At 45.3% G+C, this 27,670-nt stretch overlaps 1 protein-coding gene across 7 annotated transcripts in view; it reads left to right on the top strand.

Annotated features, from left to right (window-relative positions):
* The window catches only part of rb1 (retinoblastoma 1), a 295,784-nt gene that overhangs the window by 250,179 nt on the left and 17,935 nt on the right, over positions 1 to 27,670 (top strand). For all 7 annotated transcript variants that reach the window (XM_086006459.1, XM_086006458.1, XM_086006457.1 and 4 more), the window contains 9 exons: positions 3,686 to 3,804; positions 4,001 to 4,182; positions 8,777 to 8,928; positions 12,250 to 12,354; positions 13,473 to 13,586; positions 14,237 to 14,400; positions 15,738 to 15,768; positions 16,629 to 16,771; positions 16,963 to 17,015. In XM_086006459.1, coding sequence (XP_085862585.1) covers positions 3,686 to 3,804; positions 4,001 to 4,182; positions 8,777 to 8,928; positions 12,250 to 12,354; positions 13,473 to 13,586; positions 14,237 to 14,400; positions 15,738 to 15,768; positions 16,629 to 16,771; positions 16,963 to 17,015 — 1,063 coding nt within the window. The remainder of the gene's footprint in view (positions 1 to 3,685; positions 3,805 to 4,000; positions 4,183 to 8,776; positions 8,929 to 12,249; positions 12,355 to 13,472; positions 13,587 to 14,236; positions 14,401 to 15,737; positions 15,769 to 16,628; positions 16,772 to 16,962; positions 17,016 to 27,670) is intronic.

The raw sequence follows: 27,670 nt of genomic DNA, 5'->3' as shown, positions 1-27,670 counted from the left end.
TAACTCCCTATATTCAGCTTTTAGGACCTCATCCCATTTTCTACCTATATCGTTGGTACCTATATGCACCACGACAACTGGCTGTTCACCCTCCCCTTCCAAAATGTTCTGCAGCCGCTCTGAGACATCCTTGACCCTTGCACCAGGGAGGCAACACACCATCCTGGAGTCTCGTTTGCGGCCACAGAAACGCCTATCTATTCCCCTTACAATAGAATCCCCTATTACTATAGCTCTACCCCTCTTTTTCCTCCCGTCCTGTGCAGCAGAACCACCCCTGGTGCCAGGAAGTTGGCTGCTGCTGCCTTCCCCTGATAAGCCATCCCCCCCAACAGTACTCAAAGTGGTGTATCTGTTTGAGAGGGGGATGTCCACAGGGGACCCCTGCACTACCTGCCTGCGCCTAGTACTCTGTCTGTTGGTCACCCCTTCCCTTTCTGCCTGTCCAACCTTTGCTTGCGGTGTGACCAACTGCTTAAACGTGATATCCACGACATCCTCAGCATCGCAAATGGTCCAATATGTATCCAATCGCAGCTCCAGCGCCGCAATGCAGTCTGCCAGTAGCTGCAGCTGGACACACTTCCTGCACACATAGTTGTCAGGGGTTTTGCTGGAGTAGATCGGGAGAAACTGTTTCCACTGGCAGGAAAGTCAGTAACCAGATGGGAAAAAATTTAGGGGGAAATTAGACATTTTTTTTACGCAGCGAGTTGTTATGATCTGGAATGCACAGCCTAAAAGGGTGTTGGAAGCAGCTTCAATAGTAACTTTCAAAAGGGAATTGAATACTCAGCTCTACCTCACCACCACCTCTTTCGACCCCTCCACAGCCTCTGATTTGTCATGCTGCTTCTCCGACATCCAGTATTGGATGAGCAAAAATTCTTCCAATTAAATGTTAGGAAGACCACAGTCATTGTCTCCGGTCCTAGCCACCGACTCCATTCCTCTGCATGGCCACTGTCTGTGGCTGAACCAGACAGTTTGAGCTGAGCTTCTGACCCCATACCCTCTCCATCACCAAGATCGCTTACTTCCACCTCCGTAACATAGCCCACCTCTGATCCTGCCTCAGTTCATCTGCTGCTGAAACCTTTGTTCCCTCTAAGCTGGGCGCCTGCACAGTAATCGGGAAGGTACTGCACACAAAACAAAATTTCGATGCACATTGGCTGAAACCCTCCTCCATGCCTTTGTTACGTCCAGACTCGACTATTCCAGCGCTCTCCTGGCCAGCCGCCCACCTTGCACCCTCCGTAAACTTGAACTTATCCAAAATTCTGCTGCTCGTATCCTAACTCTCACCAACTCCTGTTCACCCATCACCCCTGTGATCGCTGACCTACATTGGCTCCCGGTCCAGCAATGCCTCGATTTTTAAAATTCTCATCCTTGTTTTCAAATCCCTGCATTGCCTCGCCACTCCCTACCTCTGTAACCTCCTACTGTCCTACACCCCACCGAGATTTCTGCACTCCTTCAATTCTGGCCTCTTGCACATCCCCGATTTTCATCACTCCAACACTGGCAGCCTTCAGCTGCCTAGACCCTAAGCTCTGGAAATTCCTCCCTCTCCTCCTTTAAGATGCCTTAAAACCTACTTATTTGGCCAAGCTGTTAGCAACTTTGTGTGGCTTGGTGTCAAATTTTGTTCGATAATTGCTCCTGTGAAGCCCCTTGAGCCGTTTCACTACATTAAAGTCGCGATATAACTAAGTTGTTGAAATATACTTGAAAAGGAGAAATTTGCAGGGATATACGGAAAGAGCGCGGGAGTGGGACTAATTTGATCATTCTTTCAAAGAGCCGGCCCAGACACAATAGGCCAAATGGCCTCCTTCTGTGCTGTATGATACTATGATGTTCACTTACTCATTGCTTCCCCACTGCAGTGACACTGAGCAGCTCAACAGAGTAAAAAGTTCACCCCACCACTCTGCGGGCCATGCTTGACTGCTTTAACAAACTGCACCACTGCCCTGCTCAAAATACCATTGATGTTTTGATGCATTTTATTAGAGCAATGCTTACAGGAGCACTCTAATTTTAAATCTTTTTCATTCTGCCCTCACTCGCCCTTTTGTCTCTTTTCTCTTACATTTAAATTTTTACTTCCTCCCTTCTCTTCCATTCATTTAGTTCTGTAAGCGTAAGGAATACGTAGAATTTGCTGCAAGTGTGTAAAGTTTTGAGGAATGTCTGTACTGGGTTGGGAATAGAAAATCTATTCACAGAGACTGCTCTGTTTCTCTTGTTAATCTATTGGAAGATTAGTGCTTTTCTTTTTTTAAAATTCGTTTATGGGATGTGGGCGTCACTGGCAAGGCCAGCATTTATTGCCCATCCCTAATTGCCCTCGAGAAGATGGTGGTGAGCCGCCGCCTTGAACCGCTGCAGTCTGTGTGGTGAAGGTATTCCCACAGTGCTGTTAGGTAGGGAGTTCCAGGTTTTTGACCCAGCGATGATGATGGATCGGCAATATACTTCTAAGTCAGGATGGTGTGTGACTTGGATGGGGAACTTGGAGGTGGTGGTGTTCCTATGTGCCTGCTGCCCTTGTCCTTCTAGGTAGAAGAGGTCGCGGGTTTGGGAGGTGCTGCCGAAGAAGCCTTGGCGAGTTGCTGCAGTGCATCTTGTAGATGGTACACACTGCAGCCACGGTACGCCCGTGGTAAAGGGAGTGAATGTTTAAGGTGGTAGATGGGGTGCCAATCAAGTGGGCTGCTTTGTCCTGGATGGTGTCGAGCTTCTTGAGTGTTGTTGGAGCTGCACTCATCCAGGCAAGTGGAGAGTATTCCATCACACTCCTTCCTTGTGCCTTGTAGATGGTGGAAAGGCTTTGGGGAGTCAGAAGGTGAGACACTCGTCGCAGAATTCCTAGCCTCTGACCTGCTCTTGTTGCCACAGTATTTATGTGGCTGGTCCAGTTAAGTTTCTGGTCAATGGTGACCCCCGGGATGTTGATGGCGGGGGAGTCGGCGATGGTAATGCCGTTGAATGTCAAGGGGTGGTGGTTAGAAGCTCGCTTGTTGGAGATAGTCATTACCTGGCACTTGTGTGGCGTGAATATTACCTGCCACTTCCTTGTTGCATGCGGGCATGGACTGCTTCATTATCTGAGGAGTTGTGAATGGCGCTGAACACTGTGCAGTCATCAGCGAACATCCCCATTTCTGACCTTGTGTTGGAGGGAAGGTCATTGATGATGCAGCTGAAGAAAGTTGGGCCTAGGACACTGCCCAGTGGAACTCCTGCAACGATGTCCTGGGGCTGTGATGATTGACCTTCAACCACCACAGCCATCTTCCTTTGTGCTAGGTATGACTCCAGCCCGTTCTAATAGTAAATTTTCCCGATAGTGTTTTTCTTTGCAGATGTTTAATTGTGCAAGGCAGAAAGATGATGAGAATAATCTGAGTTGGGCCTGTACTTGGACCTAAATAACGGGGCAAGCTGAGTGGGTTTCTCTTGTTTGGAAAGTCATAGAATGTTACAGTGCAGTTCGGCTCATCCAATCTATGACTCACCTAGTCTAATCCCACACTCCTGCTCATTCCTCATCCCCTTTAACATTCCTCCCACCTTGTATTCTAGCACTATTTCAATGGCAATTGTGCAAAAATGTAGGGATTTGTTTAGATTTAGATTTTTTTTTCATGCACACTCTGTTTGTTACTTTCAGGACTCGCCTTTGTTCGACATACTCAAGCAGCAAAAAGAACAGGAAGATCAGCCAGATCAGCCTGAGCCCACCAGTACCCTCAAGCAACCTCTCCAGCACAGCCACACGGCTGCAGACCTGTAAGTATATGTACAGAGGATGTGCTGCTTGGCTATGGCTGATAACTGGTATTCCGTGCTGGAAATTGTCGAAGCAAACCGTCACAGACATGTAATCTAAAGTACTCTCATTACATATATGCGTCATTGACATGAATTTATTTTCACCTTCAGTGGAGCAACTCAGTCACCTTTGGCATCTTCTGTTTGTCCATAGTTACCTTTCCCCCGTCAGATCCCCAAGGAAAAAAGGGTCCAGTACAGTGCACGCAGCTCCCACACAACAAGTAAAAACCGAGACACCATCTTCTGGCCAATCTCAGCCCCAGCCCCAGCCCCAGCCCCAGCCTCAGCAAAAACCTCAGAAATCTACCTCACTCTCCCTCTTCTACAAAAAAGGTAAGTCCGTGCATAAATATTCTTCATGCGCTTTTAGTAATAGTTCTGGGGGGAAAATAAGAATTAGCCATAACGTTGTTCAATCCAATGGCTTAGCTCTTAAGGTGGTAGCAGAACAGTTGTACTGTATAACTTTGGTGTATAATAAAGTCCTAAGATTTTTTTTTTGTATAACATATGTGCTAAAAGTAGTTTGGTATTGAGAAAACTCTTTCCCCATTCATTGCAGTATAAACACTTGAAAGTGGTTATTTATTTCTGGTGCCTTTGCCTGATGGTGTCATGTCACACCGGGTGGGAGGTTAAAGTTCAACTAAAATGTCCCTACCATACATGCGTCTAATGCCTTTTATATTTCATTAGTTGCTGTTTTGTATCAGTATGTGCAGTACAAATTGTGGTGCAGGTCCAACATTAACGGCAGCAGCCACTAATGGGAGTGGGCATTGTTTTCATGTGGTTCTGCAATACAGTTAGAGGCTGACCTTTACAGGTCATTTTCTTTTACTGTACTAAATAGGTTCCAAGATGGTGGGGAAAAAATTACAAATATAAAAAAAATCATGAAAGGGGGTTTAGATAGAGTAGATAAAGAGAAACTATCTCCAATGGCTGAAGGGTCGATAACCAGAGGACACAGATTTAAGGTGATTGGCAAAAGAACCAGAGACGACCTGAGGAAAAACGAGTGGTTAGGATTTGGAATGCTCTGCCTGATAGGGTGGTGGATACAGATTCAATAGTAGCTTTCAAAAGGGAATTGGATAAATACTTGAAAGAGAAAAAATTGCAGGGATATGGGGAAAGAACGGGGGAGTGGGACTAATTGGATTGCTCTTAAGAGTAGGCGCAGATTCGATGGGCTGAATGGCCTTCTGCACTCTACTATTCTATAATTTTGCACGCACATTTTACCTCGTAAGAAAATCAATTTTTCAACTATCCCCAAAGGACTCAAAGCCAGTGGAAACCCCACTGAAGTACATTGAGGGAGAGCTTTGAAAGAGGTGGTGACTGGAGATGAACAACCTTTGTTTGGCACTGTTGCCATGAATTCTCTTCCCATTAATGTTACTGTGCTACATTATGAATCAGGAGTTAGTGCCTTCGACTGCTCGGAACTACATTCCAATGTGGCTCTGCAGCATGAATTTTTTGTTAATTATTCATTCACGGAGTGTGGGCGTTGCTAGCAAAGCCAGCATTCAACTGAGTGGCTTGCCCACTTCAGAGGGCAGTTAAGAGTCAACCATGTTGGTGTGGGTGACTGGTGTCACATATAGGCCAGATTGGGTAAAGACAGCAGATTTCCTATCTAAAGAACATTAGTGAACCAGTTGGATTTTTACAACAATCCAACAGCTTCATGGTCACTTTTTTACTGGCACCAGATTTTTATTTCCAGATTTTTTTAAAAACTGAATTCAATTTCTCAAACTGCCATGGTGGGATTTGAACTCATTCTTTTTTTAAATTTGTTATATGGAATGTGGGCGTCACTGGCAAGGCCAGCATTTATTGCCCATCCCTAATTGCCCTCAAGAAGATGGTGGTGAGCCGCCGCCTTGAACCGCTCCAGTCCATGTGGTGAAGGTACTCCCACAGTGCTGTTAGGGAGGGAGTTCCAGAAGTTTGACCCAGCCACGATGAAGGAACGGCGATATACTTCCAAGTCAGGATGGTGTGTGACTTAGAGGAGAACTTGGAGGTGGTGGTGTTCCCATGTGTCTGCTGCCCTTGTCCTTCTAGGTGGTAGATGTCGCGGGTTTGGGAGGTGCTGTCGAAGAAGCCTTTGCGAGTTGCTACAGTGCATCCTGTAGATGGTACACACTGCAGCCATGGTACGCCGCTGGTGGAGGGAGTGAATGTTTAAGGTGGTGGATGGGGTGCCAATCAAGCAGGCTGCTTTGTCCTGGATGCTGTCGAGCTTCTTGTGTGTTGTTGGAGCTGCACTCATCCAGGCAAGTGGCGAGTATTCCATCACACTCCTTACTTATGCCTTGTAGATGGTGAAAAGGCTTTGGGGAGTCAGGAGGTGAGACACTCGCCACAGAATACCCAGCCTCTAACCTCTTGTTGTCACAGTATTTATGGACTAATAGTCCAGGCCTCTGGATTACTAGTCCAATAACATAACCATTACGCTGTCATACCCTTGAATAAGGTATAACACACGGTCTGCTTTTGCCTGACCTATACTGCACTCTGACTCTCCATTCCCCACACGAGGCCTGGGCTCTGGTGCATGAGCAAGTGAATGTGCTGCTTTCCATGACTCACTTGCATTCGATCTCAATGTGATATGGGTATTGATGCGCCATCAATAACTCCAGAAGACTAAGAGTTAAACTTATAACAAGTAGGCTTTTATTAACAAAAGAATACGAGCATGCCTCTGCTGGTAGATTGATCCTTAAAGCCAGGGGGACTGGAGGTCAATCACCTTTATACCTGGGCTTAGGGGTGGAGCCAGGGGCGGAGCCAGCTGAGGCATGCCCAGACATGTTCTGTACAGACAGATTAGTGGTTTACCACAGGTACATTGTTTTATTCTACAAGGACTACAGCAGGGTGCTCTTTTCGGGCTTTATCTCATCCTGCCTACTTCCCTCAGCCTGCCTCTGCTGTCCCACTAGCTTGTCTGCACTCCAAGGACCATGCTTTACAACAACGTTCAGTAGGTGTATTAAAAAATACAATGACTTCCTTTAGTGTTAGAATGCTGTGGGGACAATTTTTTTTTTTTAAAACATTAATGGGGGACTGGAACCTTCTGACTAGAATTTGAATTCTCTCTAATATTTAGGGATGTTTACTAAACACAAGGTTTTAAACCCAAAGAAAATAAGTGAGGCAGGAGAGAACGAGAGAGATGGCAGTCTGGCAGATTTGAGACCTTTTTTTCCAGATTTACTTGATCCAGCATCATTAGCTAGAGGTGTGTGAGAGCCAATCAGAATTCTTGGTTCGGTGCTGGCAGCCAAAAAAAGTTTGAAATTGTGAAGGCCAACTAAAGAAAAGTTTGAGAACTGCTAATATAATCAACGGTAGGTCCAATATCTGTGAATGCAAATGTCTCCTCTCTAGTGAAAAAACTCCTGACGTTATTTTGCTGAGACCTAGGGAATGAGAAGAGAATCAAGAGGCCGAGGCAGATAAATGGAATTGACAGAAAAACAGACACAGTTGCATACATGCCATTTTGGGGGCCTGGTTATTGTGGGTTCCTGAGATTCCACCTGCCAAAAATGCACCCCTGACACTGACTGAACACAGCAGCTGGAGGTTGTCCTCGAATTCTTTTCCACCCCCGGCCCCCTCATACCCACTGATGTGTTGGATAGGCCTAACTCTCCAGGTTTTCATTAGGATCTTTAACAAGCAATGAATTAACCAGGAGCATGTTATTCATAATGCTTTTTAAAGATTGGAGGTTTAAAAGGGTTTCTGACTGTGAAATAATCACCCCTATGTAGAAGAGCTTATCTCTTTCCTACAGACTGACTTTTGAAAAGCCCATGCTGGAAGGTTAAAGCTAGTGGCCCTCTGTGGGTAATCCAATACTATCTTGGGGTCTGAAATTCCTAGTTCCTATAATTTTACAGGAAAAGTTGGCATTAGTAGAAAAAAGGTAAAGCTGTTTGAGGTGAAATAATCAACAGGAATTTCAGCTTTTTGTCTGGAAGAAAAATTATTTTCGTGAACTAGCTTACACACGTAGTCCATTTGACCATAATACTAGCGTCATTATTTCAACCAAAAATCCAACTTTCAAACTTCACTTTCAGTGCTATGCTTTGTACAAGTAGGTTTGACCTCCTGTTTCACAAAGGGCTTACACCATTGTAATCATTTATACAGCTTCGCTTAGTTGAGTAAGGCTTCTCGCCAAGGCAATTTCATCCAAAAGATATTTGCATTCTTTTTTGTCCATTTAAAGACTGAGACCCTACACCCAATAATGTTTTTTTTTTCATTCCCTGTTTGGATCCCATCAGTGCTTCCTCATTCAGTTATCCTCTAAAATCCAATAGATTAGTCCAATCCCTACCAATAGGTTCTCCAGCTGGATGACTTGGCTAATCCATTGGTATGTGAAGAGGAACATATTGAAAGACCAAAAGGTACGCAAGAAACTTTCTCTTGTTTTAGATGTAGAATATATTTCTTCAAGTCAGTAGTTTTAAACTCAAAATTACATCACAGATTTACACCACAGCACCACCTGCAAGTTCCCCTCCAAGTCACACACCATTCCAACTTGGAAATATATCACCGTTCCTTCATAGTCGCTGGATTAAAATCCTGGAACTTCCTCCCTAACAGCACTGTGGGAGTACCTTCACTACATGGACTGCAGTGGTTCAAGAAGGTGACTCCCCACCACCACCTTCTCAAGGGCAATTAGGGATGGGCAATAAATGCTGGCCTTGCCAGCGACGCCCACATCCCATGAACGAATAAAAAAAATTATATTAAGACATTTTTGGTGGTTTTGTTACGATTCTACAGACAATAAAAGTTATATTTGATGGAAGGTGTATTGAGCACTAAACTAAAATGGCTTTTTTCTTGCCATGCATTATTTGTGCAGTATATCGACTGGCGTACCTTCGACTGAACACTCTCTGCAATCATCTTCATCTACCGTCTGACCACCCTCAGCTGGAAGCTATAATATGGACACTCTTTCAACACACATTAGGAAATGAGCATGAACTTATGAGAGACAGACATTTAGACCAGGTACTGCGTGCTCTTTAGTTCATCTACAGATGATGGAACTGTCTTCCATTGGGGTTGTTGTGCTTGGAACACTGATTCCATGTCTCACGGAGTGGAGAACATGAGTGATGCTCCTCACTTCTGAACTCCCAACTGCAGCTTCCTTGCTGTTGGGAAACACTGAGCAGAGGCCACATGCTTCCCCACAAGAGAGAAAACTGCGAGGAGAGTCCTCATTGGTCCACTCAGAAATTACTGCATGTATGAGCCTTGATGCTGAGGGTTAGCAGATCATTTAACTGCAGGGACATCACAGTCAAACACTATCCTTGTAGCATGTGATGGTGATCATGATTGAGAACCCCGGATAATGTTCCCTCTCCCTAACCAAGAGTGCTGAGGCCTATTGTGGCACTTCTACTGATGCCTGGCTGAGATCAGCTAACTCAGCACAGACCAGAGAGAGAACACAGAACCTTCCTGGTCCTTGTGGCTCGGCTACTCACTAAAGAATCTTGTTGAACACGCATTTATAATTTTCAAGATTCTGGCCCTGATGTTAGCGGAAAGAGTCGGGGGGACATCGATGGGGGGACCAGGAGAGTTTGGGGTTGGGGGGACCAGGAGAGATTGGGGGTTGGGGGACATCGATGAAGTGACCAGGAAAGGTTGGGGGGACATCGATGGGGGGGACCAGGAGAGATCGGGGGTTGGGGTCATTGATGGGGGGCCAAAAGAGATCTGGGGGTTGATTTTCAGTGTGCCGTGAGGCGGGCTTTTAGGCGTGCAGGGGGGGCAAAAATCCCGAATTCGGGGGTCCCGACACCATCCTGCCTAAAACCCGCCTCCACGTAAGTTTCACAGGAGGCGGGTACCCGCCCCGCACTGGGACCCGCCGACCCGAGGCGGGAAGGGATTAGTGCCAATTAACTGCCTGTTAACAGGTAGTTAACGGGCAGTTTTTAGCCTAATCCCTATTTTGAGGAGTGTTGTGTGGAATTCCCGACGGCTCCAAACCACGCCAGGTTGGAGCAGGCAGGCCGTCGGGTTGAAGGATTTGGAGGGGTCGCGATGTTGGTGTTCAGGTGAGTGATGGGTGCATGAGTGCAAAGGTAATTGTGTTTGGTGTGTCTAAAGTGTGTAAAGAAGTTTAAATTACCTGTACTTACCTTAACAGCCTTTCTTCCTCCAGGTTTCGGGAGTCCATCACTCAGCCGGCACTGAAAGCAAAATGGCTGCGAGCTGTCAAAAGTGACAGCCTTCAGCTTTCATTGCCGGTGAGAGTTCTAACTGAGTCTGTGTAGAAGGACTCAGGTTAGAAGTCAGATTGTCAGTGTTTGACAGCTTCAAACAGCTGTGAAACACTGATATTTCATCTGTCAAGACCTCTTGACAGATGAAATTTCAGTCTGTGACGTCACCTGTTACCGGGTGGCCCTTAATTGGCCTGCTGAGCCCACTGGGCAGGCTCAGCAAGGTCAATCAAGGGAAAATCGCGTGGATTGGCCGGACGTCGATGTAGGCGGGACTAAAACCCGACTGCTGAATGAAAATCGACCCCCTGGTGTTAGAGGGACATCGATGGGAGGCCAGGAGAGATCAGTGGTTGGGGGGACATCGATGGAGGGACCAGGAGAGATCGCGGGTCGGGACATTGACGGAGGTCCAGGAGAGATCGCAGGTTGGGGAGGGACATCAGTGGGGGGACCAGGAAAGATCGAGGGTCAGGAAGGGACATGATTGAGTGACCAGGAGCGATTGGGGGTTGGGTGGGGGCATCAGTGGGTGGACCAGGAGAGATCTGGTGTTGGGGAGCCATTGAGGGGGGGGCCCAGGAGAGATTGGGGGTCGGGGAGGTCGTCGATGGGGGCGGGGCAAAGAGATCGGTGGAGGTTGGAGAAGATTGTGGAAGGGGCCAGAGAGATCGGGAAGGAGGGAAAAGATCGAGGGGGTCCCATGGAGATCGCGGTCCAGTGAGAACATTGGAAGGGCATCGGATCGCTGGGGGTTCTCCGATCGCTGGGGAGGTGAACAGGCTTGCTTGATGGGCCGGGGGAAGCACTCCTGCTCCTCCTGGCCCACAAGCAGTGCTGGAAAATCACTTGCCTGTTCCATGCAGCCTTCCTTTAGCTGCCAGGTTTCCCATGGCCCAGGAAACCCGGCCATCCACCGTTAAAGCTGGAACAGAAAAAAAAATCTCAGGCATGTAGCCCTATTAAAATATTTAAATGAGCCAACCACCTCCTGGGAGCAGGTTGCCCCCCTTCCCCTCCCCGTAGTTTCACCCAGGACCTCTTCCTTTTGTAGTCATTAGTTTTGATTGTCATCTGAGATTTCTCTAACTTTTTTGACTTCCTCACCTTTGGAATCGATCTCCAAACCTCGATCAAGGCCACTGCTTCCACAGTCAGATACTGAGAGAACACTACATGGGTGGGATGTCTCCAACCTTCCAGCAAAAATAATAGGTGGCCATCCAAATCATAAGAATGGAGTATGGCGAGTCTCTTTACTGTGTTGCATTGAAGCAGTGTGGTTTCTAGAAGCTTCTATATTTTGTTTGAGTAAGGACTTAAATTTGTAAATTTTAGCACTGAAACCTCTTTAAAGCACATTGATCGACACATTCATTTTCTAAATTCATTGCCTTTCCCCCCATTTTAATGTATTTATTTAACAATTGAGTAACATTACACCAGGATTTAGTAAACAGTAAGGAATGCAAGTTAAGAACATGAGCTCCGTGGATACATTGACTCTGTTGTGGCACTGGACCAAGGACGGTCCCAGAGTTTAATCTCTGTTCTTGGCTCAGTTAGCTTTACCTCAGTTGCACAGTAGTGAGGTGCTACAGTTGGCCTCAGTCCCCCAAGGTTTGGAAGGAGAGAAGTTTACTGGCGTTCCTGCTCCTGATTCCATCCCCTGATCCTTACTGGAAGTGTGGTCTTGTATAAGTTTACATCTTTATGGAAGCAGTATTTAAATAGAAATCTAATTTTCCTCTGCACTGTGGATTGACTTATCGAGTCTCAAAGTGAGAACTTGTGTCCTTTAAACATCTATGTAATATTTGACTTTTTAATTGTTTCAGTAATAATGCACGACATTCATAATAAAATGGGGACTAAGCAGAAGTGATCCTAAAAGCTGCTGGGTTATTTCCTTCTACTCCCTCACTATAATACAGTATTTCTCATCAACAGCATGTTACAGCGAAGGAGCAGTGTATATAACCGAAAACCAAATATATTTTGATGAGAAATATGAGTTGTAAGCTTGTTTTGAGCTTCTTGCCTACAGGTTGTGTTGTGTATATTAACTAACCTAACTGTGTTTTAACAGATAATGATGTGTTCCATGTATGCCATTTGCAAAGTGAAGAGTATCGACCTTAGGTTCAAGACTATCGTTACTGCCTACAAGGACTTGCCAAATACAAGTCAAGAGGTAAGTCAAAGAAGCTGCAGACCTTTTATTTTATTGGGCTTATATTGCACTCCCTCACCCCCCTCCTCCAAAAAAGTTACATACTCAAGACAAGAAAAACCCATGTGTGCTTGCCCCACTTCTTGCTGGGCTTGTCCCCGTGTCCCCATCCTCTTTTTCCCCCCCCCCGCCGCCAGGGTGACAGAAAAACAGAGACTTGTAGCCAATTCAGGAATCCTGTTGAAAGTATTTCTCCGAGCCCTTAAAGCCGATGGACAAGCCCCAGGAGGGCCTGAGCCATTGGTTATTACCCAAAATGTCACCTTCCCTCTGCTGTGTTCTCATAGTTTTCTAAAACTACATCTAACTCCCTTCTTGAAGGACTGCAAGGAGTCAGTCCTCACTACCACCTCTGGAATGCTGTTCCGCATGTCCACCACCCTCTGAGAAAGAATAAAACTTTCACACATCCAGCCTCACTCCCTGCTTCCTCAATTTAAATGGGTGGCCCCTAGTTTTACCCGGAACCATCACATCAAACAATCTATGCACCTGAATGTCATCAATGCCCTTAATAAGCTTAAAGACCTGAATTTGGTCCTCTCTAAGTCTATACCCCTCCAGCGGATCAAAACTTAAGACACAGTATCTATCATCATATCTCAATGTACTTTGACTGGGATCATCCTCATTGTCCTCTCTCTTTAAAGCAAATATACAAGAAAATATAAAAATGCTTTCATGTGGTTCTCTAATACTGGTTCAGTGCAAAATCTAATCTTTGTAGATTATGGGTTACAAGAAACTAAAAATGACCCAGCAGCATCTTTATCGTTCAGCTGGTTAAGCTTTGGGCTGAACGTTGAGGTTAGTTTCTCCAGCCACGGCGTGGAATTGCGGATCTGGGACAGCTAATGACCTAATTCATCGGGCCCTTATCTGGTGTCCTTGATGTCCGCTGATTCACCTCTGAATAACATCTGTTTCCAAACAATGGGTCCTCTCTCAGCAAACCCTTCACACTAACTCTTCAAGTATTTAGCCTTGACAAATTCTACTGAAGCATTAGGACAATGGCACTTAGTTAAGCTATTTCTGTAAGTTAAACTTTTAAGTAATTTATTTTCTTCCTCCTTAAGACCTTCAAACATGTGCTGATCAAAGAAGGGCAGTACGATTCCATTATAGGCTTCTACAACCTGGTGTTCATGCAGAGGCTGAAAACCAACATCCTGCAGTATGCTTCGACCCGCGTAAGTAACTATATTATTATACTAATATAGTTCTACACCGAATAGCGGGGAGGGCATTACATGACCTTGCATGTATCAGCTGAGTAGCTAATTATTCTTGACATTTTCAATACAATTCCTGATATTTGTGAGTGAAGTGAAATGACAAGGAATTATTGCAGTCTGCACTGACTGGGATCCACTGTTCTTCTCTAATACCTTTCAAAATGTACCGCTCTCTAGATTTGGTGAGAAATGATTACTCCATTACTTTAGTACAGTTTTTATTTTATTGTACTGCAACATATGTATGTCCACTTGCTGTTAAATATAATGCAACGGGATTTAGATTCAACCACTTAAGAATTGATAATACGGGTATAATGTTAGTTTTTTATCTCTGTATTGTACTATATTGATATTAAAATCCAAAATGTCTACCTAAATCCTTCTGAAAGATATAGCTTAATATTAAAAAAATGACAAAGTGACTAAATATTATGGGATTTTTTTAATGTTCACATATGCAGAGTCATGGGGAAGGAGTGGGACGACTTGGATAGCTCTTTCAAAGAGCTGGCACAGGCACGATGGGCCGAATGGCCTCCTTCTGTGCTCTTATGATTCTAGATTTGTTTGTGAGCTTGTTCTTTAATATCTCTTTCAAACAGCCACCGACGCTCTCACCAATTCCTCATGTTCCTCGAAGTTCGTTTGGCTTTCCAAGCTCTCCATTGCGTATGCCAGGTGGGAACAACATTTACGTGTCTCCGCTGAAGAGTCCGTACAAAACTGATGGACTGCTGTCTCCCACGAAAATGACCCCAAGAACACGGTGAGCATATTGAGCTTTCAAGTCATAGGACATGAGCCGCAGCTTGTACTGTGTCTGCGTTTCTGATACTGAGATCAAATGCAGCCCAAAAGGTAATGTTACTGCTGCCTTATGAAAGGTGCATTGCCTTTACCGATAGTGTCTGGCCTTTCTCTTTATGTGCTATTTTATCATGATATAAGTAAACATGCAAGTTAGGCAGTGATTCATTCAAATGATGTTCATATTGCATTATGGGCTTTAAAATGAGCACAAATGGTTTGTCCACCACTTTTTCTTTAAGGTAGAATGCCTCTAATAATGTTTTACTTAATATTTAAAGATTAGCAAATGAAGAACCTGGGGCAATCGACTGAGAAATGTTCTGAAAAGTACCAGGGGACAATTTTCGGACAGACTGAGGAATATAACTACAGATAGACACCAGCCATTCTTATTTTTCTTGTTGCAGAAGCCTTTTAAACCCCCTCACTACAGGAAACTTTGTGAGATCCGGCACTGACGGGACCGAGCTGTTGCCGTTCCATCAAAACTGCTGGACAAACCAGCGCTAATGTTGAAACATACGGAGATTTTCAGCTCCGTGTGAATCAACAAACCCTGTTGCTTTGCAACAGCTTCAAAACAGTCGGCTGCAGCTTAAAAGCGTCTCTAGCTGAAGCTGTTGCTTAGCTACAGACCTTGCAGAGCCTGACTGGGGAAAAAAAAACCAACGAGAAGTAAAAAAACTTATAGGAAACGGCTCCTGAATTTTGCCGATAGATAGAGCTTTCCGGACTTTTAATCTCCGGATAAACCAAAGTTTCCTGTAGTTTTTACGCAGGTGACATTAAACGAACAGGTATCCCTCCTTTATGTGATTTTATTGATAAAAACAATTGACAGAAATGGGCTATAAAATAGCTAAATTATTTCCATTATCAGTGAACGCAATTAATTTTTTTAATTGGCTCAATATAAAATGTCCTATTTTTCTATGCCCTCTATATAATATCTGTATTTTATACCCTCTGTATACATTCTCTATTTGATATACCCTCTATGGTATCTAGATGTTTAGAAATACTCTATATATACTATATACCATCTTATAGATACACTATATGTATTTTTATGTACTTTATTTCAGTTTTTATACCCTCTATATGTTCTCTATATTATAGATATTATACAATGTTATATAGTTGCTTTACATTCTATCTATTTGTATGCCTTCTATATATTATCTATATCTTTATGCCTTCTGTATACTATCTTTATTTTTATATATTCTCTTTATATACTATCTATAATTTCATGCCCCCTATATATTATCTGCACTTCTTTTGCTTTCACAGGATCTTGGTGTCTATTGGTGAACCATTTGGGGTGAGTGGTACTTTTTCAAATCAATATTTTGTGCAGAACTCTTGATTAAAGCTTCTTAATATTTTGTGCTATATTGTGTCCAAATTAATTTCTTAAAATGTAAAATATCTGTGGAATGCCTTTAAATGCCTAGAACTCTCTGCATAACAAAACTAATAGGCACTTACCATAGAATTATTTGATTACTCAATTCACACAGTTAGCTGATGTAATGACCTTTTCTGTACCCCTGGCAATTATGATTTGATGTTGGTCATTTCAGTAAAGATGTTAACACAAGATTTTCTAGTCAGACATCCAGTGCATTAATGACCCAGCATACGTCTAGCAACATTGGAATCCCATTCTGCAGGCCTAGGCTTGAATCTCAAGTCAACAAACATAAAAGCTCAGCAATGTCCAATCGTGATTTGACACTTTCTATTTTAGCTCATGACAATAATCAGGCAGTATAACTGGAATTCTAGTAGCAGTACCCCATTCCTTGCACAAGTCTCAGTAAATGTCACTACAAGGCTCTTCAGCTCCCCAATGGCTGAGTGGTAATGGGAGTGTGTAACACACATAAATAAAGCTGATCCTATCCAGTATAACCAGGAACGTGCTACTAAATTACCTTTGTGTATCCCATCTAAACGCAGCTTACAGTACTAGGTCTAGGTGTACAACTATGGGTTATGATGGCAGACATGGAGAATTGGTTAGGGAATCTTTCTTTGGCTGAAGGAAAACTATGTAAATTGAAAAAAGAAGCAAAGTAGTAATATTGTGTAAAAAGGGGAAAATGTACATTCTTTTCCCCCCAAGCTGGACCGTGATCTGCCCGGTAATTGTCACTACACTGATGGTTATTGTTTCAGACACCAGAAAAATTCCAGATGATCAACCAGCTCGTGAGTAGCAGTGATCGGCACCTGAAGCGGGCTGGAGACACGGGGAGTATGCCAAAACCACTGAAGAGGCTTCGCTTCGATATGGATGGACAGGACGAGGCGGACGGCAGGTAAACAATGAAGACGGCTGTGCTGCTCCATTATGTATCTGATCGCAAATCAGCAAAAAAAAATCAGGCTTTCACTTTGTTTCAAGAATAGAATTATTTCACAGATTGTAGCACAAGAGCTTTACCCACGTGATTTAAATTAAGATATTTACTCATTTGGATGTATATTTACTTTTTTTTCTGCTTTTTAGCAAGCACTTGTCTGGGGAATCCAAACTCCTGCAGCAGAAGATTGCTGAAATGAGTAAGTGTTTTCAATTCACTTCCAAGTCATCAATGTGATCAAGATGCTCTCTTCAGTACCTTGTGGTTGTGGTTTTTCATGTCCTGTGGTTGTCAAGCACCCTAATTAACCAGCTGTGATGAGGAGGAGTTCTGTAAGTTTTCGGCCTGCTCCAGAGAGAGTGGAATGACTTGCTGAGGCAGGCCATCTAACCTCAGAGGTAGAAACCCTGTATCAAATTATTTTCCATAGCAACAGTGTTTACATCACAGTTACAGGGAGATATTTTGGAGTTACATGAAACCAGATATGAATAGACCCAGCAGACTATGAAAGGTATTCAGGAGCTCATTGGTTTTATATTCTGCAGAAAGGACAAGCATGTCTAAGTCATAAACTAGAAGAAAAAGGTTTTCTCAGCCAGGTTAAGATTGACCCAGCCAGCAAACTTTCTAAGGTGAAATAGTAAGACAGATGGGCTTTTTTAAATTAAGACAGACCACAGGAAGGGTGGGTACTAGTAGCTCTTCTATTTCGTGGCTTTTGGTGTCGTATGAAATCAAAGATTATCTCACTAACTGCAGTAATTCAGATTGTAAGGCAGGGAACTGGGTAGGAATCTTGCGGCTAAAAGAAGCATAGGGTAGCTATTTCAACTGTGCGTGTTGAGGCGGGTCAGATAGTTGGCTGCTGGTTAGCACTCACTTATCACCCAAGTGGAAACACTATCAATGCTTTACTGTGGAGCATCTTTTGATAGATGGGTTTTTACAAAGCACAATGACCAATTTTTTTAAATTCTACAAATAGTATTGGGTAATCAAATTTGGTTCCAAGATCATGCAACCCTATTGTAGACATCGACATGACGGATATTACTGTTCAGTCCTCACTGCATGCATTGTTACAGTATTGAACAGCATGACTGTTGTATTTCAGATATTGCAGAGAATTTTTTTGTGGGTAATCATCTAGTCCTTGGAAATGAGTGTGGTTGGGAGGAGGGAAGCTCCATGATTGAGGTTGTCCTGCATGGGCTGTCGATAGAGCAGTCTACATAGGATGAAAGGCCTTTTATTTCTTCAAGCTGTATTCCTGTGTTCTTAATTTAATCATGTATGTGTAAGTTTTAATATCCACAGTATTTATTTTTGGTTCAAACTAGATCTGTTTCTTTGCTGACCATAATCTAACCTATTGGCTTTGACTTCTGTTTTCACTCTTCACACCATTCAGTGAACATTTGGCACACACTAAAGTGGGTGTGGTACACCTGGATTTGTTATAAAGGTGATGGCCATATAGATGAATCGAATCTATGCAACACATACCTTCAGCTCCTACATCATGAGATAGTATTAATATCTATTTGGCAACATATTACCTGTAGTATGCATTATATTGCAAACTATTTTCAACATGAATTTACAATAGAAAAATTAAAACTATATAAATACTAAAAATAAGAGACTAGACATAAAAAGAATACAGCAGAAACTAGATGTAGTGATTGCCGTTTGTAGTGCTCAGTCACTAGGGGAAGGAAAGTAAACAGAATCTGGTGGGGACACATTGCACAGCAGTGCTCATTTTCACAGTCGTGGAATTGCAGGGCTGTAGAACCCCATTGACAGTGATCAGAGCAGTTCAGTTCGGTTGTACTCATCACTTTGTTGACTGTTCTCCATTGCTGAAGAACAATTGCCTCAGTTATAATGTTCATCGGCAACAATTAGTCTGTGAAGGGATCGGAAGGCTGACTCAGCACTACTCACGCCCTACTAGTACCATAAACAGTTCAACAGTAAATGGCTGTTCAAATGCTGAGTCCCAGTGTGCTGCTAATGTTTTTATGTATTTTTATACGGCTATAGTAGTGTAATGGTTATATTACTGGACTTTTCAAAAATTAGTTCCTAGGATGTGGGCGTCGCTGGCAAGGCCAACATTTATTGCCCGTCCCTAATTGCCTTTGAGAAGGTGGTGGCGAGCCGCCGCCTTGAACCGCTGCAGTCCTTGTGGTGAAGCTAGTCCTACAGTGCTGTTAGGGAGGGAGTTCCAGGATTTTGACCCAACGACTATGAAGGAAGGGCAATATATTTCCAAGTCAGGCTGGTGTGTAACTTGGAGGGGAACTTGCAGGTGATGGTGTTCCCATGCGCCTTGTCCTTCTAGGTGGTGGAAGCCGCGGGTTTGGAAGGTGCTGCCGAACAAGCCTTGGCGAGTTGCTGCAGTGTATCTTGTAAATGGTACACACTGCAGCCATGAACCTTGAACAATCCCTGTCCTGAGTCCCAACGGGTGACGAGCTGATCCTCCTTGGCGACTTTAACGCCAGAGTTGGAAAGGACACAGACCTCTGGGGAGGTGCGATTGGCAGAGAGGGGGTAGAGAAAGCCAACTCCAACGGTACCCTCCTCCTGACAAAATGCTTAGAACATGGCCTTGTCATAACCAACACCTTGTTCCATCAGAGAGACAAGTACAAGGCTTCATGGCAACACCCTCGCTCCAAGCACTGGCATCTGCTGGACTACGTCATCGTCCAAGCGAGGGACCGCAAGGACGTCCGCATCACCCGCGCCATAACAGGAGCTGACGACTGCTGGACAGACCACCGCCTAATCCGCTCTGACATCTCCATCAACGTAGCCCCAAAACAGCGGCAGCAACAGAAACAATGCCGCAGGAAAATCAACACTGGAGCACTCAAAGACCCTGCTAAGAAAGCCCTATTCAGTCTATGCCTCACAACCAACCTGACGACTCCCAGTGATGCAGAGACAGAGTGTCCACAGCGCCTGGTCTGCACTCAAGGCCTCCATAATCAGCACCTGTGAAGAGACGCTCGGTCACTCGACCAGGAAACACCAAGACTGGTTCTACGAGAACGACCAGGAGATCCAGGAGCTAATAAGCTGCAAGCGCAAGGCATTCCTGATCTGGAAACAACAACACAACTCGAGAGCAAGAAAGCAGCTCTACAGGCGCCTGAAGGCCAAGGTCCAACAAAAAAACCCGTGACCTAAAGAACAGATGGTGGGTGGAGAAAGCGCAGGAGATCCAGCAGCTAGCCAACAACCACGCGTGCGTGGATTCTTTAGCGCAGTCAAGACCACCTATGGCCCAAGCACCCAAGGTCCTACCCCACTGTGGGCCAAGAACAGAGTGGTACTCATCAAGGACAGAGAGGCAGTCATTGCCTGCTGGAAGGAGCACTTCGAAGATCTCCTTAACCGAGACTCTTGTCTTCGATGCGAGTGTCCTCAACTCCATCCCACAGAATGCTACCCGCCACCACATCAGCACAACCCCAGCCCGGCATGAGGTTGAAAAGGCCATCTGACAACTGAAGAACAACAAAGCCTCAGGAGCAGATGGAATCCCCGCCGAGGCACTAAAGCATGGCGGAGAAGCACTTTTGGTGCGAATACATGAACTCATTTCTCTTATTTGGAAGGAGGAGAGCATACCAGGGGATCTCCGAGACGCCGTAATCATGACCATCTTCAAGAAAGGTGACAAGTCCGATTGTGGTAATTACAGAGGAGTTTCCCTGCTGTCTGCCACAGGGAAAGTCATTGCAAGAATTCTCCTCAATCGCCTTCTCCCAGTGGCTGAAGAGCTCCTCCCAGAGTTGCAATGCGGATTCCGCCCACTAAGGGGCACAATGGACATGATCTTCACCGTGCGTTAATTACAAGAGAAATGCAGAGAACAGCACCAACCGTGAGGGGTTATGGAGTGTCCTCCTCAAATTCGGCTGCCCTCAAAAGTTTGTCACCATCCTCCACCTACTTCACGACGACATGCAAGCCATGATCCTGACCAACGGGTCCACCACAGACCCAATTCATGTACGGACCGGGGTCAAGCAAGGCTGTCTCATCGCACCAACGCTCTTCTCGATCTTCCTTGCTGCAATGCTCCATCTCGCCCTCGGTAGGCTCCCCGCTGGAGTGGAGCTAATCTACAGAACACACGGGAAACTGTTCAAACACCATCGCCTCCAGTCCAGATCCAAGGTCGTCCCATCCTCTTTCATCGAATTGCAGTATGCAGATGACGCTTGCGTCTGCGCACACTCGGCGGTCGAACTCCAAACCATCGTCAACACCTTCACCGAAACGTACGAGAGCATGGGCCTTACACTAAACATCCGTAAGACAAAGGTCCTCTACCAACCTGCCCCCACCACACAGTACTGGTCCCCCCCCCCCCCCGATTATCAAAATCCACGACAAGGCCTTGGACAACGTGAACCACTTTCCCCATACCTTGGGAGCCTACTATTAACGAGGGCAGACGTTGATGACGAAGTCCAACACCGCCTTCAGTGTGCCAGTGCAGCCTTCGGTCGCCTGAGGAAGAGAGTGTTTGAAGACCAGGACCTCAAACCCGGCACCAAGCTCATGGTCTACAGAGCAGTAGTGATACTCGCCCTCCTGTATGCTTCAGAGACATGGATCATGTACAGCAGGCACCTCAAAGCACTGGAGAGGCACCACCAACGCTGCCTCCGCAAGATCCTGCAAATCCATTGGTGGGATAGTCGCACCAAAGTCATTGTTCTTGCTCAGGCCAACATCCCCAGCATCGAAGCTTTGACCACACTCGACCAGCTCCGATGGACAGGCCACATCGTCTGCATGCCCGATACGAGACTCCCAAAACTAGCGTTCTACTCTGAGCTCCAACACGGCAAGAGAGCCCCAGGTGGGCAGAGGAAACGCTTCAAGCATCCGGGAAGGCGCCAAACACCTCGAGTCTCTTCGCTGGGAGCAAGCGGAAGCGAAGCGCAAACAACGGAAGGCGCGCACGTCAACCCAAGCACCCCACCCACCCGCGCCTTCAACCACCGTCTGCCCCACCTGTGACAGAGACTGTAGGTCCCACATTGGACTCATCAGTCACCTGAAAACTCCTTTTTAGTGTGGAAGCAAGTCATCCTCGGTTCCGAGGGACTGCCTAAGAAGATAAGACACACTGCAGCCATGGTACGCTGGTGGTGGAGGGAATGAATGTTTAAGGTGGTGGATGGGGTACTATCAAGCGGGCTGCTTTGTCCTGGATGGTGTCAAGCTGCTTGTATTGTTGAAGCTGCACTCATCCAGGCAAGTGGAGAGTATTCCATTACACTCCTGACTTGTGCCTTGTAGATGGTGGAAAGGCTTTGGGGAGTCAGGAGGTGAGACACTCGCCGCAGAATACCCAGCCTCTGACCCGCTCTTGTTGCTACAGTATTTCTGTGGCTGGTCCAGTTAAGTTTCTGGTTAATGGTTAAACCCCCCCCCAGGATGTTGATGGTGGGGGATTCGGCAATGGTAATGCCATTGAATGTCAAGGAGCGGTAGTTAGACTCTCGCTTGTTGGAGATAGTCATTGCCTGGCATTTGTGTGGCGCGAATGTTACTTGCCACTTATCAGCCCAAACCTGAATGTCCTCCAGGTCGTGCTGCATGCGGGCATAAACTGCTTCATTATCTGAAGAGTTGCGAATGGAACTGAATACTGTGCAATCATCAGCGAACATCCCCACTTCTGACCTTATGATGGAGGGAAGGTCATTGATGAAGCAGCTGAAGATGGTTGGGCTGAGGACAGTACCCTGAGGAACTCCTGCAGCAACGTCCTGGGGCTGAGAGGACTGACATCCAACAACCACAACCATCTTCCTTTGTGTTAGGTATGACTCCAGCCAGTGGAGGTTTTTGCCCCCGATTCCCATTGACCTCAGTTTTACTAGGGCTCCTTTATGCCACACTCGGTCAAATGCTGCCTTGATGTCAAGGGCAGTCACTCTCACCTCACCTCTGGAATTCAGCTCCTTTGTCCATGTTTGGACCAAGGCTGTAATGAGATCTGGAGTTGAGTGGTCCTGGTGGAACCCAAACTGAGCATCGGTAAGCAGGTTATTGGAGCTTGATAGCACTGTCGACAACACCTTCCATTGCTTTGCTGGTGATTGAGAGTAGATTGATGGGGTGGTAACTGGCCGGATTGGATTTGTCCTGCTTTTTGTGGCCAGGACATACCTGGGCAGTTTTCCACATTGTCGGGTAGATGCCAGTGTTGTCGCTGTACTGGAACAGCTTGGCTAGAGGTGCGGCTAGTTCCAGATCACAAGTTTTATTCTAGAGGAAGTGAGTTCAAATTACGCAATGGCAGTTTGAGAATTTAAGTTCAGTTTTAACAAATCTGGAAATAAAAAGCTGGTACCAGCAAAAGTGACCACGAAGCTGTCGGATTGTCGTAAAAACCCAACTGGCCTCTAGGGAAGGAAACCTTCCGTCCTTGCCCAGTCTGCCCCTATATGTGAATCCAGTCCCACACCAACGTGGTTGACAAAGAGAAGCAAATGTCTTTCAGCCGTGGGGAACTGCTGGCAAAACAGTCAGTACAACCGCGTGGCATGTCCGGAATTTTCCGGGGGGTCAGCGATTGGGATCGGTGGCGGGTCAGGTGGGAAAGTTTTTTTGACAGCGGGTCGGGACCCCGCCGTCGCATGCCTTTCTCAATGTCGGGTCTGTCAGCACTGAGCAGACCCAACAGGCAGCGGCAGGGGACCCAATTAATCTCTGACATCTAGTTGACAGATCATTAACAGGCTTTTTTAACTTTTCACTTTAACTTCATGGCCACTGGAAGCACGCTGTTCAGGGACCACAGCTGTCAACCTGAGGTGGGAGTTCAGTGGCCATTGCTCCAGTCGATTACTTGACAGCTTCAAATGTACAGTAAAAACTCCCACCTGACATCATCACTTTCCTCAGCCACAAGCTGTATCTCAGTCCATTTCCGGCACAGATTCTGCAGGCTTTCCACTCTCCATCCAGTATCGCCTCTTTGGAAGAACTCTCTCACCATTGACAGAATGCTTCTGTCATCTCTACTTCACCTGCCATCTATTCCATCAACATGGGTGCCCTCATACTGTCTCACCTTGGTCCTCAGAATCCGACCACTATCAGCCCCAACAACAACACCAACCTTTTCCACAATCACCTGATGTTGCACAGGACAGAGGGCATCAGCACCCGAGCACATTGCTGCCCGGGAGGCCAGGGATAGCCTCACCTTGGCCAGATTTACTTCACTTGACGCTGTACACCCTGGCTGCCACATGCTGCGCCAGGTTGGTATCACCCCACACCAACACCATAAAGCATTCCTACAGTGTCCCAAGCTATTCCTTTCACACTTGCCACCGTTGCAGGAGGTACCGTTATGTCTCACCAGTCACTGCAACTCACTAAGACACTTCCAAAGGTCCACACAAATCTGTCCAAGAACGCAAAGTGTTGAAAATAAAGGTTTCAATATTTGACATCACATTAACAGAAACTTTACATGAACATTGGATAAAATACCCAAGTGGCTACCCTTGTGTGTTGTTAGTTGGTATGATTGTACTAGGATGAGGGTGAGTGTGAGGGTTGGCTAGTGAGATGAGGATGTGATAATGTGGGTGGAGGTGCAAGGTAAGTTGGTGTGAGTAGGGAAGGCAGAGTGATGGGGATGTGATGAGAGGCACAGCAGGATGAAGTTGAGTGCAGCTTTGTACTAACATTTCGTGATCCACTGAGATCATTGAAAGGTTTGCCCCACTGCACCCAGGTCCTCCTGACTACACCCCTGCTTGTGTCCTCCTGTGCAATGTGCAACCAGGCTGCATTGATATCCTGGGGAGGTCTCTTCCATCCATCGGAAGGGAATAGGACCTCCATGCGTGCTCTGACTCCCTCCATAAGCATAAGGAGGGGGGAAGAGGACCTCCCTGCGTGCTCTGACTCCCTCCATAAGCATATGGAGGGAGCCTAGGAGAACCTGGATGCAGCCCTGCATCTCTGTGCAGTCATTGTTAGTGTTTGCAGCACCTCAATGCTGTAGAACACTGACAGCACAAATGTCAAAATAAAGTTGGACACGGCCCCTTTAAGGAACCGGCTGATGACACGTCAAGAAATGACGTCACCAGACCCGCTTCCTCTAATTGGACCGGCAAACGCGCTGGGTGGGCTTAACAAGCCCTATCAAGGGAAAATCATTTTGGACAGCGGGATGGAGCCAGCAGCGGGGTCGGGACCCGCCACCAACGTTGCCCGCCAAGGTGAGCAAAATCACGGCCTTAGAATCTACAGCATAGAAACAGACCATTAAACCCATCTGGCCAGTGCTTATACTCCACACGGGTCTCCTCCCACTCTAATGATCTCTTCCCACCCTGCTGTCATATCCCTCTATTCCCTTCTCCCTCATGTATGTATAAAGCCTCCCCTTAAATGTATTAACCACTCCATGTGGCAGTGTTTTCCACATTTTCACCACTCTGTATAAAAAATTTAAAAAAAAAGATTCCTCCTAAATTCTGTATTTGTTCAGTTAGTGGTTCTCTTATTTTTATGCCCCCTTGTTCTGGACTCTCCACAAGTGGAAACAGTTTTGCCACATCCACCCTATTGAACCTCGTCATAATTTTAAAGACCTCTATCAGCTCTCCTCTTAGTCTTCCCTTTTCTGGAGAAAAGAGCCCCAGTCTGCTGAATCTGTCCTGATCGTTGCATTCTCTCAATTCTGGTAACATCCTTGTAAATCTTTACTGCACTTTCTCCAGTGCTTCAATATTCTTCTTGTAGTATGGAGACCAGAACTGCGCAGAGTATGCCAAGTGTGGTCTAACCAAGGTTCTATATAAAACCTCCCTGTATTTGTATTCTTTTCCTCTAGAAATGAACCCAGAACATTGTTTGCACTCTTTTATGGCCTTATCAACTTGTGTTGCTAACTTTAGTGATTTATGTAACTATATTGCCAGATCTCTTTAATGTACCCCATTTAGTTTCTGACCGTCCAAGGAATAAATGGCCTCCTTATTCCTCCTACCAAAGTGAACCACCTCACTCTTCACAAAATTGAATTGTAATTGCCATTTATCTGTCCATTCTGCAAGCCTGTTTATGTTGTCCTGTATTTTGGTGCAGTCCTCATTATTCGCTATACCCTCAATTTTGTATCATCTGTAAATTTCAACACCATGCCTCCAATTCCTGAGTCCGAATCATTTCTGTATTTGGTGAACAACAGTGGTCCCAGCACAGATCCCTTCAGGACACCACTCCCCACTTTCTGCCAAACCAAGGAACTTCCCTTAATGCTTAATCTGTTTTCTGTTTTGTAGTCCTCTTTCAATCCATCCCGCTGCCTGACCCCTGACTCCACACTTTGTCATGAGTCTCTTATGTAGAACATTATCGAAGGCCTTCTGAAAGTCCACGTGTACCACATCCACTGTATTGTCCTGGTCTACTCTTTCTGTTACTCCTTCAAAGAATTCATTAAGTTTGTTTAAACATGACCCTCCTTTTAGATTCCACGCTATTTAAAAAAATATATTCTCCGTCTCTAGATGTTTTGTTATTTGACCTTTTTAAAAGGTTCTAGTGTCTTTCCTACCACTGATGTTACGTTAAATGGTCTATAACTCCCTGGTTTAGATCTATCTCCCCAATGAGTCCAGCTGCACGAATCATACATGTACATGCTGGAGAGCAGCACCATTAGGATGCACTCCCAATAATCAGGCTGCTGTGTAAAAATAGCCTCCGTGCTTTATTTTCCATTTATTTTCAGCCCAAAGCCAGTGTAAGATGTCCATTAGCACCTCACAGCTTCCAAGTGTTCAGAGTATCGGTTTTGGGCCAAAATTGAATGGAAAAATAAAAGCATCATCATTCTTAGCAATTCATCAGAGGAGAGGCTGAGCTGCTGATTCATCAGCTACGGTTGACATTGGAGGTCACCCATACTGATCAATCCGTCATAGTGATCATTTGGGTTACTGGCTAAATCAGGTATAGTAACTGGATTCTGCTGTATTATTAAATAGCTCGTGTCTTGGTCCTCCAGTTTAGGGACTGTCTTGACCCTGGGTGATGTAGGAAGTGGGAGAAAGAAGCCAGCACTTAATAACTCCACTGCTTCACACACTCGCCAACTCCATAAGCTGCTGCCAACCCTGCCAGGAAAATATATCAAACTATAAACCATTGATGGAAAAGATGGAACTATATCTGTATAATGTGGAACTACCATTTAGCCCCACATAGACTCACTCATTCCAGGACACTTCCTTTGACTGGCTGTAAACGATTTTAGAAGATCATACTTACTTTATGCTGCCAGAGTAGATTAACGCCCAGTCTGAGTGTTTACTTATAACTGCAATCGAGTGCGCTACATAGTGGAATTTGCAGAAAGGTAATTAGCTAGGCCACGGCTAATTAGTTGGATTAACCCTCCCTGCCCCCAATAACTGGCCCAATTGCTGTTTTATCCCATGATGATTTCCAATTTACTGATACTAAACCCATGTCAGAATTTACAAATGAACATAAATACTACCCTATAATGTGAGTTAGCACCTCGAACGTACTCTGCACGATGATAAGTTGGTGCTAAAATAACAGCCAGCCAAACCTCCATCATATATAAAAAAGACCGCACAAAATGTCCACAATTACAACTGGCTTCAACTTGTGCCAAGTACATATAATTGCACAGAAACAGGCCATTCGGCCCAACTGGTCTATGCTGGTGTTTTTGCACGAGCTCACGCTATTTACTTCATCTCACCCGATCAATGTAGCCTTCTAATCCTTTCTCCTTCATGTATCTAT

This window comes from Somniosus microcephalus, chromosome 14 (assembly GCF_052327205.1).
Source record: "Somniosus microcephalus isolate GS21.2 chromosome 14, FLI_Smic_1.0, whole genome shotgun sequence".
NCBI lineage: Eukaryota > Metazoa > Chordata > Chondrichthyes > Squaliformes > Somniosidae > Somniosus > Somniosus microcephalus.
The sequence above is the reverse complement of the archived record's forward strand: the minus strand, read 5'-3'. Positions and strand labels throughout refer to the sequence as shown.